Source organism: Emydura macquarii, unplaced genomic scaffold (assembly GCF_026122565.2).
Source record: "Emydura macquarii macquarii isolate MOO-44397 ecotype Brisbane River unplaced genomic scaffold, CSIRO-AGI_Emac_v2 contig_554, whole genome shotgun sequence".
NCBI lineage: Eukaryota > Metazoa > Chordata > Testudines > Chelidae > Emydura > Emydura macquarii.
This window is the reverse complement of record NW_027130691.1, coordinates 5,545,956-5,562,836: the sequence shown is the minus strand read 5'-3', so window position 1 is coordinate 5,562,836 and position 16,881 is coordinate 5,545,956. Positions and strand designations below refer to the sequence as shown.

Sequence of the window (16,881 nt, the reverse complement as noted above, 5' to 3'; positions counted from 1 at the left end):
CTCTCTGTCCAGGTGTCATGTATCTGTTACTTTCCTAACAAATAGGGGTTGTAGATTTGTTTGTCCGGGGGCTTCTATAGGGGGGATTCCCATACTTTCTTACTTAATTGTATTCCCTTTGCTGTAAATGAGCTGGGTTCTATTAATCAATAAAATTATTAATTTGGTTCCGATTACAGAATCTTTACTGCTGATAGATTCTTTCTGGCATGTACATCCCTAACTCGACTTTCAGATTCCAGGTTGAATTTCTGGGATGGCAGTTGGGGGTGGGGGAATGAGGGGGAACTTGCTGTAGAGTCACTGAGACACAATGAACATAAAACATCACCGTGACATTTTTCAGAGAGTCACACCTCTGATTAGGGCCACTCTTTAATTGAAGGTTTATTACGCTTGCTAAGCTTACAGCTGAACCCAGGTTTTCTTTAGCTTTATCCAAACTCTTTCCCATAGGGTTTCTTATCTACTATTACATATAGACATATCACTTTTACTGCTTTTTCCACAGTGTTCATTATTATCCAGTGACATTGGTAATGAATAAGATCATTACTTTTGGGATTACAGCTGCTCCAGAGAGCGGTCTCTCTACTTGGCACATAAAGATCTAGAAGCTCACATAGACAAACTCTAAAAGCAATAGGCTTTTCACACTAGTTAAATGTTCAATTGTTGTATCCGACTGAATATCTTATAGTTAATAGTCAACATATGTTTTTTTCCAAGCCTCTAAATGGAAGAAAGTTTATTTAGATTTGTTACAAATGTCTCTATTTTGATAAAGGATGAATCGCATGAAAAAGCTGAAGTATTGCTGAAGAAGTTACGTATGCAGTACCAGAGATTAGCCACAGAAACTGTGCTAATAACCCACAAATTAAGCACTGCAGAGCATCTGAAACTTACTGGAAAGCCAGCAAATCTTATTGTTTTACTCTATGAGCACAGCAGCATAGGCCAAAAGATTCAAAATCCAACTGGCAGAGATTATCCAGGTTAGTAAACTTTCTCTGGATTTCTGAGGGGCAAAATGGATCTAATTTACAAATGAACCTTGCTGAGAATTTTTAAAATAAATTTGCATTTTCTGTATATGTAGATATTCATGCAGCAGCTAAGGAAATAGCTGAAATTAACAACTTGGATATGAACAAAATCTGGGATAAACTGCTAGAAAAATGGCTGTGTCCAAATATACCACCAACTGAAGTAAGTAGGGACTTCAGGAGGGAATCAACTTTATATTTTATAGAAAACTAGCAACTTACACTAGAAAAAGTATTATTCTTAACTGCTCACAAAACTGGGTTGTGAGCATTGAGAAGATAAATCTGCACAGCTCTATCTAAAACACTTCAGACAATTTCATTTCAACATCTTTTTAGTCTTTCCAATCTGTTATGCCTGATCAGATTAATTTTGAAATGGCTTCCTTTGCACTCTGTAGAGAACAGGACCCTCAGTCTCTGGTCTGGTTGTTAGTTGTCTTTAGTGCCTATCCAAGGAAAGATAGATAGGGAATGGTAAAGATGGCTTTACACACTTTTGAGCCTGGAGCGAGCTGGGGGCTGATTCAGCTCCCAGTGCAATTTAGAACAGTGTTAGGGTTGATTGTCCAATACTCTGTACTGCGAAATGGACAGAGAGAGAAAAGGAATGGTGGAGCCTTAGCTTCAACATTTCCTGTCCCCAATACACCAGCCAACAGAGTGAGGAGTAATTAGCACTCGATAAAGGGATAGCATATATTATGGAGCAAGGAGTAGAGCAGAAGAGGAATTGTGACAGAGTCACAAATGTATTTCCAATGCTTCTTCTTGGGTGGCACAACTATGCACAGCCCCATGCACAGGATTTGAGCAAAGGCTCAATCTAGCCTTTGAATATTTTTTCTCCCCCAAAACCTTCAAGTTCAAATAATTCCATAATTACTTTCATCCACTTCTGCTTTATAGAAAACTCAAGAAATCTTTGGGAATGTACAAGATGATGAAGAACTCAGGCGGTATGTTTGTCTTCTGATATATAGCCAATTTTTATTAACTTATGTTTTAATGACTTGTGGCTTCCCAGCATGTAAGACACAATACTGCAGCCCCTAATCAGGCAAAACTCCTATTGGCTGTAATGAGACAATGGCTTAGGCAAGAAATATGATATTGGGCCCCCAGTGCTGTTGCAATTAAACATGATCCTGCTGCCCTGCCAAACAGTCAAGTGGATGTTGAAGATTAATTGATGGTAATGTACAGAAATGTGGCTGAATGTTGGATTTAGCTGAACACATGGCACTTTCATATAGCTACTTCATTACAAGTTACTGGAGCGAGATTGTTGCCTCTTTAAAACCTGCTCAAAACTAGTTGGTAAAACTACCATAGTGTGCTGTCATTGTTCTCTAAAAGGTAAAGACATAGGGAAATGGAAAAGCACTCCTCTGCACATACTGTATTGTCCCATCTATATTTTTTCTGGACATAAGGCTTGAATCTTCAAATACTTATTCCCTCAGGTAGTTCCATTCGTAATGAAACTACATGTGAGATTAAGCACTATGCATGGAAATAAGGGTTTGCATGACTGGGCCCATTATTTTGTCATCATATAAATTGTAGGGTTGTGTTAACCTCTATCTCATATTGATAGTAAAATATATTTATATTTAGAATAAAATGAATATGCTGCATTATAATGCAAAGTCTGTGCAACACTATACTTTTATTAAAAATGATTTTTTTCAGAGTTATATATCTACTTCAACCACGTCCAATGGATTACAGTTCAAGAATGCTTTTTGCAATTACAACATCTACCACATCTGTAAGTTTAGAGACTACTTTAAAAAAACACTTAAACTTGACTTGCCATCTTTATTATACTTTAAACCTGTTTAAATGAATATGAGATTTAGTAACTTCTTTTCTCATATATACATAAATTACTCAGTTTATACTTACTGATTTTTCTGTTTTGGTGTGAACTCCTGATTTCATTGAAGTCAATGGGAGTTTTGCCATTACATTCATTCATGGGCAGGAGTTTGCCCTTGAACTCCAAGATTTTGAACTATTGCTAATTGAACTTGCCTTTGGGTGGTATCAGGATTAATTTTAAGAGCACTTGAATTAAGCAGCTTTATAGTGCACTCAGTTATTGACTCACATTTGCTTAGTGGGGGAGGGAAACCCAAACCCAACAGTTAAAAGAACTATAGTTCCCTCTCCACTTTAGAAGAACCAGCAGTCCATGCAAATTAAAAAAAACAACCAGTACGTCAGGCCATAACTAGTCCATCTCTACTGTAACACTCGAAAAGCCTGGAAATCAGATGGGCCCAGCAGTGTGCCTTGGAGGTTGACAAATAGTTCTAATAGGACAACAAATTCTTATGGGTTGAAAGGAAACCTATCCAGGTTATTCTGTACAATGCTTGTGCTAAATAGAGCCCATGAACGTTAGACTGAATACATAAGATAAATAAAGAAATAAATAAATCCTGCTTTGTTACTGTTTGGCAAATAGGTATACTTTACCAATAACCACCTTTTCTCTTTCAGCCTATTGGTGTGAACCAGTTGACATTTGCTCAGAGGAGCAGAGCTCTTAAGTGTCTGATCTACTTAGCAGATACAGATACAGTTGAATCACTCTTTAAGAAACCCCTTGAGAAAGTAAAGTAAGCTGAATTTTCTTCTTCAATAGAAATTATTCCAATGAAATCCAGCTATGCCTCCATAAACCAATTAGGACAGAAGTGGTTTGTTTTTTTTTTTTTTTTTTTTATTTGAGGGGAAGCACTATTGCTGTTTGATTTTATTTACTTTCCTTTTTCTCCCCCATTTTTAAACTTTTTTTCAAAAGCACACACTTTGAATCTTCTTGCATGTATCATACAAATACTGCATCATAGTAGGGCCCATTTTTTTACTCTGAAAGTGACTGAGAAATTTTTATGGTGTCTATGCTCAGCCATGAAGCAGATTTTAACTACTTTCTTTTTATAGACTAGGGTTATTTCTGTAATTTTTGAAGCATTTTCTTCTGCCATCTGTGGGTCTTATGTTCAGAGTCCTTTTAGGAATCCTGTCGTGGATACACACCTTCTCCTTAATCAGTAGACACCAAGGTTGGGCATCTTGGGAGGATATTTGCCTCTGCAGAAAAATTATCAATGATTGTAATTCTTTCTAGCTATTCTCTTCTGAAGAGCCACACTCTCCAACTCCTCTTGAGGAATTTGGATTGTGGATATCTTTTATAGTTAATCTGGGATGAGGGTTTTTATCCATAGAAAATGACATCTAGAATGCATGATGCTGTGTGCCTATGTGTATCTGTAATTCTACTCATCTGTGTGTGTGTGAGTTTCTAGTGTAAGAGTTACAGTAAATTTGTAGTCACTAGTGATATTTCAAACTATCCATCCTTCTCACTGTGTAGTATCTCGAAAAATGTTGTGTCCAATAACCTTGCTTTCATAAGACCATAGTTCATATTGGTACTGTTTTTCTTCTTTTTTAACCCATAGTGCATTAAATCAGTTTTATCCTAAGCCTGAATCTAACCTTTAAGAACTATATAGATTATAAAATAGCTGTCACTATAAATATCACAACTCTTCTGTTTTTGCAGGTATTTTCTAAAGTGCTTAATTTATCTAGCAGAGTTTGAAATCTTGAACATTCCGTACACCTATGAATCCTTTCACAAGAGTCCTAAAGAAGGAATGATTAAGGGACTGTGGAAAAACCATAGTCATGAACCCACGGTATGATTAAGAAGAGACTATACATTGATGGTGTAAATGTATAAATAATTATAGTATACATTTTGTATTTGTGTGTGCGTGCGCACATGCCTGCATACTGTATATTTTGTATATTTTTAGGCTTTAGCTGCTTGCTGATTTTTTTTAAAGGCCTTGAAAAATATACATTTCACAGTGTGAAAACCTATTCTATTTTAATGGTACAAATATCAGAGGATGACAGGTGTATACCTTTTGAGCAACTGTCAGTTACCTGACTGTGATGTTGGCAATGGAGCCTTAGCTATACACTGTTACACACTTCATTTTGAATTTTTTATTTTACATCCAATGATTTGTTGCACTAAAATATCCAGTGTTGCATTTAAAACTTTAAAGAGTAAAGTCAATGAATAACTGAGGATAAGACAGGAGGCAAGTTTCAGGGGAGAAATTAGTGCATGTCCAGAAAGGACACTATCCTATTGAGGAAAGTTTCAGTGCCAATACTTCTGGTGTTTTTTAATACCCATAAGATGGAAATGGTCAGATCTTCAGCAGTGGAGCATAGAACACAGTTCAAACTATGGAAATAAGAGAGCAAATGGGGTAACAGAAGAAACACCAACACATCAAATAAAATGTGGGGTTTTTTTAAACATGCTAACATCCTGCTTGTGTGTCTAACACAACTTTGGGGATACATCTCAATCATGGCCTTCCAGGAGAAAAGTCTATGTAAGACCACACACTCTCTAAAATAACCGTATCTAGCAAATTAGAGAGGATTCTAAGATAATATAGTTAGTTTAAATAATTCAATTTGTCTTGTTTTACTTTAGGCTGTCAGACTGGTGACTGAACTTAGTTTAGAATATAAAGTATATGATCCTCAACTCTGGACTGGCTTGCTGCAGAAACTACTTGGTTTCAATATGGTAAGGAACTTTTAGGTAATTTTTTAAAACATACTGTTCCATAGGGACATGAAAGAAATGCTACACCAGGGCAAAGGTGTATGCAAGCAAATGCAAAAACAACAAACACTAGACCACCAGCCTCTGATTGCTAAACAGTGAAATTAAAATGCATGTCATACAAACTTACTGGGCTTGGTTCCTAACCTTTTTGAGTGAAAGCCCCATTAGTTAACACTAAGTTAAAACACATGCCTCCCCCAACCCACACCCTCACTGGCCATAAACAAATATAACCCCTATAAACCTATATAACACCAAATTACATTAATAATAATAAATTACTCTAACCTGAGTGAGAAGCTAAGCCTTCCCTGGTGCAGCCACCACCGCATGCCCTGTGTGGCTCCGCCTCTTCCCTTCCCTCATGGACTGAGGGTAATGGAGGCGGACCCTGGCTCCAGGCCCCCACCGGCTAGGGTTGCTCCTCCGCTCCTGCCAGCATGTAGCTTGAGGCTGCTGTGTCCAGCACGGAGCTGGGAGGGGAGCTAAATGATCTCAATATTACTGAAGCCTCATGGACTCCCTGTAATCTTTGGCGCCCCCCCACCAAGAGGGTCCCGCCCCCCCCCCAGGTTGGGAACCGTTGGTCTGTATGAACAGTTGGTGTGCTGCAGGCTGGGTTGTAAATTTTCAGCACATTCGCATGCTGCTCACTGACTTTACATGTTGACCTGCTACTGTGCTCTAAAAGTTCCCTAGTGCGCTTTGATGTATGCCTGTTTCAAAGTGGAGAACAGAAAAAATGCACGAGGGAACTTTTTAGTGCACTGTGGTAGGGGCAACATAGATAGCTAGCATGCAACATGCTGTAAATTTACCCCTCAGCATGCTATACAGTTTGTCTAGACAAGCCCATTGAGAGTTATTGCTGTCTTATCTGTGACTGATTATTTTTGTGTTGTTGACAGTGAGAATTTTATAACGCTTCAAGGGATGTTTTTGGGTTTTGTTTTTTTAATTTGAGTGAAAACTTAATGGAGATCTTGAATTGTTTTGTTTATGAATTTTGGAAAATGAGTCCCATCAAAGTTAATTGTAGCAGTCCAAAACATATGTGATGATATTAATGGGGAAAAGAATTGCAGTGCAATGTATTTGTATTTTGTTACACCACCAGATGCAGACATATAATGGATACATTTACATTGAACTTATTGCGATGCAGGATACATTGATAACATTGTTAATTTTGTAATATAAAATGTTAAAGTTTGGATGGATTGTCTAATTTAGGAACTGCAAATTCACAATTTAATGCCAAGAGTATAAATATAGTTTAATCCTGTAGATTTTTGTGTAAATCTATAAAATATATTTTAAAACTAACTGATCTATATAAAATAAATTTTGTAATGGAATAATTGTGTTTCAGATTTGTTATCTCAGGAAAGTTTTGATAGCAATTACTGGGGTTCCTTCATTATGGCAGGTATGTAAATCTCTTATGAATGTGCTCTGTGCTTTATTTCCTCATCTAAAATGGTGTAATGATACTTGCTTACCTTTTTGTAAACAGTTTTGTCATCTACTGATGAAAAGTGCTAGACATAAGTACTCTGTATTAAATGGTACCTGGTTTTATTGCTGTTCGATGTAAATATATTCTGCTTTAGTTTAAGATTGTGTCAGTGCTTCCTTTATTTAACCCTTATTTTGAAAAGTTTGTAACTTGGTGATAATATTATTTTGTCTAGGTCAATCCTGCAAGGTCAGGAGGATGGTAAAGACTAACTAGGAGGTCTGATACTTAATGGCATTAGACACTAAATAAATCTTTGTCTCTGGGAGTCAGAGTTTAAAAAGAAAAATATAGAGCGTAGACACTAGCCTCAGAACGCAGGCATCCAAAAACACAATGTTCAAAATCCTACAGCTTAAATTGTATATTATAGAATATAATAATAGATAGTACCTTTGTCCAAAGCTCAGTTGTTTAAAAAAAATGAACTTGACAATTTTCAAAATTCCATATTGTTCTGGCTTGTGAATGTTACGGATGTAATTTTAAAAATGTATTTACTTTCCTTAGATTCCTAACTTTAGCCGAGCTTGGAGAAGTGTAATTCTGGCCCCATTTCTTGCAGGTAGGTTTATTCCTAGCTGTCTGTCATGGTTGTGTAATAATCTGGCAGTCCTGTGTTTGTTTGTCAAGATCTCCTTTCTTTTTTTTTCTCAGCTTCTTATCCACCAAGTCCTAAGCAGTTAGAGGCATGCTGTGAATGTTTTGTGATTCTACTGAAGTAAGTAAATGTTACATCCTGCATTTGGGTGGAAGGCTGGGGGGGAGATGGGAAATACTGTATGCAAGATTCTCACCCTTCCTCCAAACCTTTGCACTGGTTAAAACTGAATCAGTGTAAAGGAACTCGAAAAGCCCTGATCTGACTAGTGGGAAATCCCCTTGGTGCAGGAACTAAGACAGACAGCCCTCTTCTCTCTCCTCCGCCTCCTCCTCCTCCTCCTCCCCCCCCCCCCCCACCACAACTTTTGAGGGGGCAGGGCCCAATACATAGCGCTGTATAGATTCTGGCCAGTACTGCTGTCCATAGGCAGCCATTCATGGCATCTAAATTACAGCAGGGCCTGTTCCTGCCCCGGAGAAGTCCAGAATCTGGACAATGCAAAGATCGCTTACAGCCACTTAGCCACCCTGTCCCTTTCACTGGGCTGAGCGTTCTGTGCTACCCTTTAGAGATACAGCAGAGAATCTCTTCTAAAAGTGCAATTAAACATAAAGTGTTTACAGACCATTAGTTTATAGCACAAGAAAAATGTCAAAATAGAAAAATCATGTTGATTTATATTCTTATGGAGAATAAACATGACCTTTTAAAATATCACACTAATAATCAAACGTGTATATACAAAGTTAACCTATCCAAAATTGAGTTGTGCATGCATAAATGGTTTGTTCTCCCTCATTTGTACCAGTCTACCTTCTAATGAAGTCCTACAACTTTGCCACAGTTAATTGTAGAAATTCTTGTGGCGACTTCAACAGAATTAGTACCTAGCCATTATAATAATGTAAAAAGCACTGTTTACTTATAGAAGTGTGCTTGCTTATGCTCAGTAGTAATTCTGTCTTGTACTTGTAAATACTGGCTTGGCAGAAGATACAATAGCACAGTGGTTCTCAACCTTTTTTTACCCAGGGACCCCTAACCATAAATAGACAAACCTGCAAACCCTAATTCCTCCCTCGTTATTTTGTTGCTCATAATGTTTTTCACATTACTTTAATAGTTAATATAAATTATTTTAACATATCAACCAAAAAACACAGCAAATTAAAATACTGACAGCTTACCTGACACTAATGATAAATTACAGCATTGCTAGGTGATATTTGGGAGGTTTTTTTTGTTTGTTTGTTTGTTTGTTTGTTTTTTGGGGGGGGGGGGTGTACTGGAAGTGGGTGCCTGGGGATTTCTAGAGGGGTGTGCGTGTACTGGGAGGAGGCATTTGGGGGGTGTTGAAGGGGGGTTCCTGTGGCCTTACACAAGGTGGGGGGCAACGTCACACTTCATGTCATGGGGCCAGGGCGGCTGGCACTGATCCAGGACGCAGCACCATCCAGTCAGTCAATGCCTCCCTATGGGCCTCTCCTCCTCCCCTGGCCCTGTCACCCCTCCTGGCCAAGCTCTGAAGTGCTTGTTGGCTCTGCTTACCTGGCAGGCCAGGCCAGGCCCCCATGGGTGGGATCTGGCAGCTACAGGGGAAGGATCAGAGGCCACTGGGGTGAAACATTGCAGGGGCTGGGGCAACCCCTGTGGCGGGGCTTGGGGACGGAGCACCACCTCCACCCTGACTCACCTCAGCAGGCAGTCTACACAGCAGGCAACAGAAAGTACTGGAACTCCAGCAGCAGGGAAGGAGAAGCAGCCACATACAGCAGGGGGGCAAGCCTGCAGCTGCCCTGCTACTTCCTCCCTGCCTATGGACAAGCCATATATTCAACTGCCAGTGGGAGCCGTTGCCTCCTTGCTGCTGGACATCCTGGTGAGAGGCAATCCAAGGCCTTGCCCACCCCAACTGCCCTGTGGGCAGAGTCTGTAGCAGCCTCTCTGAATGTATCCTCAGAAGGCAGAAATCTAGGGAGGCACATAACCCAGTGTGACACCCCCCCCCACACACACACTCACACACACAACCTCTCCGTTGAACCAATTAGTTTGGGGACCCTCTTGGTTATACTGGTGGACCCCTAAGAGTTCGCAGACCATGGGTTGAGAACCACTGCAATATCAGTACTTGATAGTACAAGGAGTTTAGTCTAAATAGATGGGAAGCCCTAGTCATGGATAGGTCATGGGCAATAAACAAAAATTCAGAGCCTGAGACATGTCCATGCCTTTTACTATAAATATTTCTGACTAAGTCTTAGCTGCGCCTGGGGTGCCGACAGCTGGCTCCTGTTCTGGCAGTGGGGGCTTGTTGCTCCCAGCCACCTACTGCTCCAAGGCCCCCCTGGGGCTGCTGCTGCTCTGGCTACTGCTGGGGTTGCTGCTCAGGCAGTCCCCAGGGCCACTCCAGCAGCTGCTCAGGTGGCCCTAAGGTCAGCCACTGCATCTGTGACTTCCATGACCTCAGTGACAGACTCACAGCCTTACTTATAACCACTAGAATAAACTGCTCTATAGAATCTGAAATTGAATGCAGGCGTCTTCAGTCTCCACGTTCCTCCGCTGTCAGCAAATAGCTATGAAATGCACTGGCAAAATGTTTCATCCCCACTTAGTGAGTGGCCCACACAGAGAATATCAGCCTACTATTTTTACTTGTTACTCCCACTAGTTCCTGTGGCACAGGTCTGGGCCGTGGAATAGAACTAATGTTCTGACTTCTACTGATGACCCATGTTGGTGGTCAGTATAGCTTCATCTGATGGAATTTTTTTAAAAACCTATACTGTAACACACGTTTGACTCTGCAACCTTAGTGTTCTTTTAACAGTTTTCAAAAGGCATTATTATATAATGTATAGCGGTCAGTGTATACCATAAATATTGGTATGATCGCATTTTTAATTATGTGGATTACTATTTGTGGGATACATACAAAAAGTGACAGAAGGAGACAGTGTTTGGTTTTTTTCCTCCTTGCAGACATCATTTTCAAAAAAACATTCTGACCTGACAGAAATCTGACCTGACAAATCTGCCATTTTGTAACCTCCCTAACTTGCCCATTAATTGCTGAATTTGCAGCATGTTATTGAGCTAATAATACCTGACTGAAGCAGCAAATGCTATTAAAAAACCTATTTCTATTAATTCTTTGGAGGGGGCACATGAGCATGTACTGTGCGCCCCCTTCTTGCTGTATGGAGTTCATAAGAGCTGAGTGAGACAACAACTACACTTGTTACCTGCCAATATAAAAATACAGGCGCAAAGCCATGCAGCCCTGGAATTAATATAAGCTCTCTCTCAAAATCTGAAGAAGAGTATATTAATTAAAGACACCTCCACTTCCAAAGGTGTCCTGTTCTAGCTGATCTAGATATAACTGGAATTACAAGGCAATACGCACAGTTGGACCTTCCAGCTTTTGCTCTGGGATGCTTGCTGCTGATTCCCCAGTCTGAGAAGAGAGAGCAACAGATTCAGGTAAGCAGATGGTTTATATTTCTATGCACCTGAGCTGGCAAAAAAGCTCACAAAAGGAAGGGATGGAGTTTGTTACTCGGGGGGGGAGGAGGAATGCATTTTAACCTGCTTCTTCCACCAGTACTGAGAATTTACTAACCAAAACTAAACTTTTGGATTTTAACACCTGCTGAAGGTAAAAAGCCTGTGAAAAAAAGTAACCTATCTGCAGAAGCAATTAAAATAGATGCCACTGTGATAATGTTCAGTGTGATTATCATGGAGCTAGACTCCATGTAAGTTATAAAAATAGTACTGTGAAGCCCTAGTTCAGACAAACTTGTTTGCCATAATTTTTAAAACTTGTAATCTCTAATGGTTTAGTTAGTTTCCTTAATATAATGAAATACTTGACACCTTTGCCTCTCCCTGTAGAATGAAAAGTTGATGTGAGCAGCTCACTTGTTGTGACCCACAACTTGTGTCTTAAAGCTGTGTCCTACCTGCCAAATTTATATCTTCACCTCTTCCCCTTCTCTCAGCACGTGTTCCTGTAAAGTAAAGGAGGATGATAGGGCAAAAGCTTCATGGGGCCCTAACCTCTACCAAGATAGCACTGGCAGCACTAATAGATGCATCCTTAATTTATCTATGCTTAGGGCACAATATTAATTTGTGAATACATCTACAAGCCATCCAAGGTTTAGTTTGTCTACATTTTACAAGTGCTTGTCTATTTTTAGTTTCACAAATTTTTAAAATGTGTTTTTCTTTGTGTAATATTTTTGGATTTTTTTCTTTTGTGGAGAGAAAGATCCCTTGGCTCAGTCAGTTTCCCACACTGGAGTAAATCCAGACTGTTGACCACAAGTGTATAATAGATTCTACTGGAGAACACGTTGCAGGAGTTAATCAAAACAAAAGCTTTTAAGCAAATAGTATGTTCTGAAACCAAAGAATTTCTCATGTGTACAAGAAGTTTCAAAGCATGACTTATTCCTCTGATAATTACTATAAAATTATGCATATGTTTAACATCAAACTAATTTTTGCAAGGGTTTCCTATCTTCGTGTAACCCGGAGACTGCCCTACAGCAAGTAGATGAATACATGAATACTGGTGAGGTAGCAGGATTTGCATCACAGGTAAATAAACTTTATCTCCTTATTCATAGACTTTAAGAGAAGAAGGGGCCATTAAATCATCTAATCTGACCTGTGAATCTCAGGCCATTAACTTTCACCCAGTTGCTCCTCTGTTGAGCCCAATAACATCTGGCTAAAGCCTATCCAGTCTTGATTTTGAACACAAGAGATGGAGAATCCGCCACTTCCACTGGGGGCTTGTTCCAGTGGCTAGTCACCCTGTAAAAGTTGTGCCCTATTTCTAAGTTGAATTTGTTTGGCTTCAGCTTCCAGCCTTTGGTTCCTGCTATGCTTTTCTCTGCTAGATTAAAGAGCCCGTTAGCACCCAGTATTTCTACCTTGTGAAGGGATGTATACTAATTAAGTCACCTCAATTTTCGTTGATAAGCTAACCAGATCAAGCTCTTTAAGTCTCACTGTAAGGCATTTTCTCATCATTTTTTGGCTCTTCTGCACCCTTTCCAGTTGAACATGTTTTTAAAGATGTGGACACCAGAACTGTATGCATTATTCCAGAAAAGATCATACCAATGCCACAGAAATAAAATCGCCTCCCTACTCACTTCTTCCCTCATTTACACATCCAAGGATTGTACCAACCCTTTTTGCCACAGCTCAGCAAGTTATCCTTGATTAATAAGATGGTGACAAGGAAAAACGCAAGTTTTGTGCAGAGAGGGACACTTAGTACACTTTGTCCAGTACCAAAATAAATGTCAGTAGTAGTTGAAAGGAAATAGATGTTTGCAGTGTTGTTAATAATTCTGTAATTGGCTTGCTGAGTAATGTGGTTAGACAATACTATTCTGTAGCACACTCCATGCACGGAGTGTAGCACTGTTTGAAGAACAGTTAACTGTTGTCAAATCACTAGTATGTTACTAACTAAATACAGCAATGCTCTAACCAAACAAAACTGCTAAGAACAGCCCTATACTATTTTTCTGGTTCTGTATGACTCCCTGTAGGTAAATTAGTTTACTTTGTCTCCCTATCTGAAAGACAAGAATGTTTAATTCTCAGAACATCCTTCCTCCTTATGAGATAGCTAATGAATTTACAGTACTTAGAAAACAAACCATACTCACTTATGAGACCCAGGTGGGAAAAAGCTAGTAGGGTAGACCCTTGATGAATAAATTACAGCTCAGTAGAGGAAAAATAATTAAAAATTGCATCTAAAATATTTAACTCTCCTGCACTTTCAGATTAGATGTTTAATTCTGGACAACATCATAAATGAGAAACAATATGAAAGATTTCTGAAAACAAAATACTTCCCATTATTGAAGCTACAAGTGATGAACACTGACAGAGTGAAAGAATTAGTGGCTTGCCTTGCCAACAAGAACTGGTAGGTTAACAAAAGATGTAGTATGGTGATGCACTGTAGATAAAATTAGAAAAAACTCCTGTGGAAGTAAGAATCTTGCAGTATTTACTGTAGCTCTTCAGTTTACTCAGAACTCTAGTGACTTACAAGCACACAGTATCCAAGAGTTTTAAGAGCATTGACAATTAAATGTTTTTTCTTTAAGGTGACTAAGAAATCCTCCATGCTACTTGGCACATTGCTGAGGGCATTATCTGAAAATAATGGAAAACTTATTTGGTAAAGTTATTTGTACCAAACTTCAGGAGTTGGCATTTTGTTGCTTGATTTACTCTGCTGTAGCAAGTACAATTGCTTATATGGAAATGTCTTATGATCAGAAATGGGTAGGGATCCACAGTAAATCTAAACTCCTGCTATAGAGTATAGCTGGTGTTGGCTTTATGTAAGTCACTAGGTTTTAGAGAGACCTTTTTCCCTTCCAAGATTATCTCCTGAAAAGGGAGAAAAATAGTCAAAACTCCTGTTCGGCATATAGGGAACTGGAAAATAATTGAACATACCTAATCAGAGAATCATGAAACTGTTTTCATGCACTGTTTCATATTTAAATGCATATTGTCTAAATTCTCTGCATTGTAGATTCTTATGGGAGTTGAGGGAGATTAGTTTTGTCAGCTATGAAACAAACTTTATTTTGTCCTTTACAGCATCGATGAGGCAGCAGCCCTAATAGTAGAATACCAAAAACGATGTGGAGATCCCATTCTGCCAGATAGGTCACCTTATGATATTTTGAAGGTAAAAGGCTTTAGTTATCAGACTTATCTCAGGTTTCAGTATTTTCTCTTTAAGCCAAGACATTCATTCAGACTAAAGAGCAAGATGCTTTTGAACCAATTAAAGACCCTCTGATATTAGTTATTTTTCTATTTTAGTATCATTTCACTGGTAGAATTCTATGTTTCAAATATGCAAATAATAAAATTGTGCAATACTATATAAAAGTGAACTTTATGCTTATTTCAATACTCCTATCCCATTTTCCCATGAGCTTATCCTTTTGAAATACTTCTATTCCTATAAAAAACTTAGTAAATTCTTGTGTGTTCCTCTTTTCTTCCCCTCCAGATGTTTCTTAGTGGACCAAAGTAGATTTCTGTATTCCCTTACTAGAAACAGCCACCCAGAGGAGCAAGAACTTGAGCTGTATCCCTTCTCTTCCAGGAGCAAGATTGTTTCAAACTGCATTGGTCACATGTATTGTGTTTAAAAGGGAGCTATGCTAAAACCTCCTAAGTACCCTTTCAACAAAAGTTGTCTTTTTTTAAATCCAGGAACATTCACTTGAACTTAAATATGATGGCCCATGTAAAAGAGTTAAAGGCTTCACTTACATTATATGACCTCTTTCTTCTTTTCCACTCTCCCCCTCCATACAACTAGGTTTAATCTCAGCACTTCAATATTGGAAGTAAGTGAGAATTTTAAACTTGATCTTCCTTTCAAGAGTTACTTGAATCATTGCTGTGGCTTCCTAATTCTCCTCAATGTCAAGTTTTTTGCTTTGTTTTTAAACAATCTTTCCTATTCTCAAATCCTATTCAGATAAAATTCACTTTGTATAACTGTCTCTGATAAGTGTTTCTAAACAAGATTGTAAATGTTACTGTATCTTATGTAAAATGTGTAGACTAATCTACATGTCTAGTTTTCATTCAGGGATGGGCACAAATAAAACTGATGAGATCAAATTTTGAAACTTAGCTTTTGTAATGTAAATTAACTAAGACATTCTCCCCTGACCTTTTATATATGCTACTTGTATAGAGTAAATTACATGCTTAGTGAAATTAAGATCTTAGATTACTTCTGTAAAACCAACTGTGTATTTAAATAAACAGTTTAACTGCCATTAAGTTTTAATGTGAAACTATTCTTTCTCTGAGACAAACTATGTGGATGAAATCCTCCAAAAAAATCTGAATACCTTACTAAAGCTGAGTGGAAACATAGGCCACTAAACTGAGTACACTTAAAATAGATCTAAGGGACCTGGTTGGTTGTATCTTTAACAACTCAAATATATTCTAGTAGTATAGTGGTAACAAAAGTAATAACCAGAAGGTGGTTTAATCAATCTAGCATTAGTACTATTTTTTAGTTTTCAGCTAATGCAGACTGTATAATAGAGTAAATCATAAGGGACTAACTTTAATAAATGTTACACCAGCTGACGTGAGGAGAGGGAAACTAGAAAAAGCTCTGTTTGCACTATACTAAATTGTCTAATGGAAATTAATTGAGTTATGAGAAGATACGCATCCATTCCTACAATTACTCACAGTATCTGAAATGAGAATCTCACCCTTGGGTGGAAAAGCAGTTTCTTGTAAAAAGAGTGTGCCATTCTAGAGGTAGCAAGCCCCTCTCAGAATGCAAAGAAAAAAAGATGCTTGCTGTTCTGTATGAAACAAGCAGCAATAATACTCTGCAAGAAATGCTGCTGTGGCTCCATTTCTTATTAGAATAACTAGTACAAAGAGAAAGGCATGAGCAACAGAAGCTACCCAACTGTGGAGCTTGGGTTGAGTGTTTTCAGCTGAGAATAAGAAATCCAAATCCACCTGAACAAAAGCAATTTTTGCGATCTAAATAAATGGACTAAGATTTTCAACTTTCTAAAGATAAGTAAATCAAGTGAAACTTAAACTGTCTAAACTCTTGTACACAGAAGGCATCCACTTCCGTTCAACATTTTATCTTGATTTTTTTTTTCCCTTTAAATCTGGAATAAGTAAGGCAAAGGTAATTAATAGTCCTTAGATAAACTGGTACAAGTTATTGAAAATGGTTTTTGTATACTCCAAAACTGGTCTTTAAGTGTTTAGAACTAGTTTATGATTTCATGGAGAAGTTATACTCTAACTATCTTACCACTGCTTAGTTTTTATCCTAGTAGTTTCAGAAATCATTTTACTCTTGCTCTTTGTTTAGACACTAATCAGAGTGAAAAGAAATTTAATATTAAATGTGTTTTGAAACAAACATGTTAAGGCTCACTTCTTAAGATTTGTCCAC

General features: G+C 38.3%; 1 protein-coding gene across 1 annotated transcript in view; it reads left to right on the top strand.

Moving 5' to 3' along the window:
* The window catches only part of KNTC1 (kinetochore associated 1), a 62,138-nt gene extending 46,240 nt beyond the window's left edge, over positions 1-15,898 (top strand). Inside the window, exons 50-64 of the mRNA XM_067539556.1 lie at positions 788-998; positions 1,103-1,212; positions 1,959-2,008; positions 2,745-2,823; positions 3,561-3,679; positions 4,636-4,771; positions 5,593-5,688; positions 7,103-7,159; positions 7,760-7,814; positions 7,907-7,970; positions 11,213-11,342; positions 12,378-12,467; positions 13,676-13,821; positions 14,511-14,601; positions 14,932-15,898. Coding sequence (XP_067395657.1) covers positions 788-998; positions 1,103-1,212; positions 1,959-2,008; positions 2,745-2,823; positions 3,561-3,679; positions 4,636-4,771; positions 5,593-5,688; positions 7,103-7,159; positions 7,760-7,814; positions 7,907-7,970; positions 11,213-11,342; positions 12,378-12,467; positions 13,676-13,821; positions 14,511-14,601; positions 14,932-14,955 — 1,458 coding nt within the window. The 3' untranslated portion in view covers positions 14,956-15,898. The remainder of the gene's footprint in view (positions 1-787; positions 999-1,102; positions 1,213-1,958; positions 2,009-2,744; positions 2,824-3,560; positions 3,680-4,635; positions 4,772-5,592; positions 5,689-7,102; positions 7,160-7,759; positions 7,815-7,906; positions 7,971-11,212; positions 11,343-12,377; positions 12,468-13,675; positions 13,822-14,510; positions 14,602-14,931) is intronic.
* Positions 15,899-16,881: the final 983 nt, after the last annotated feature.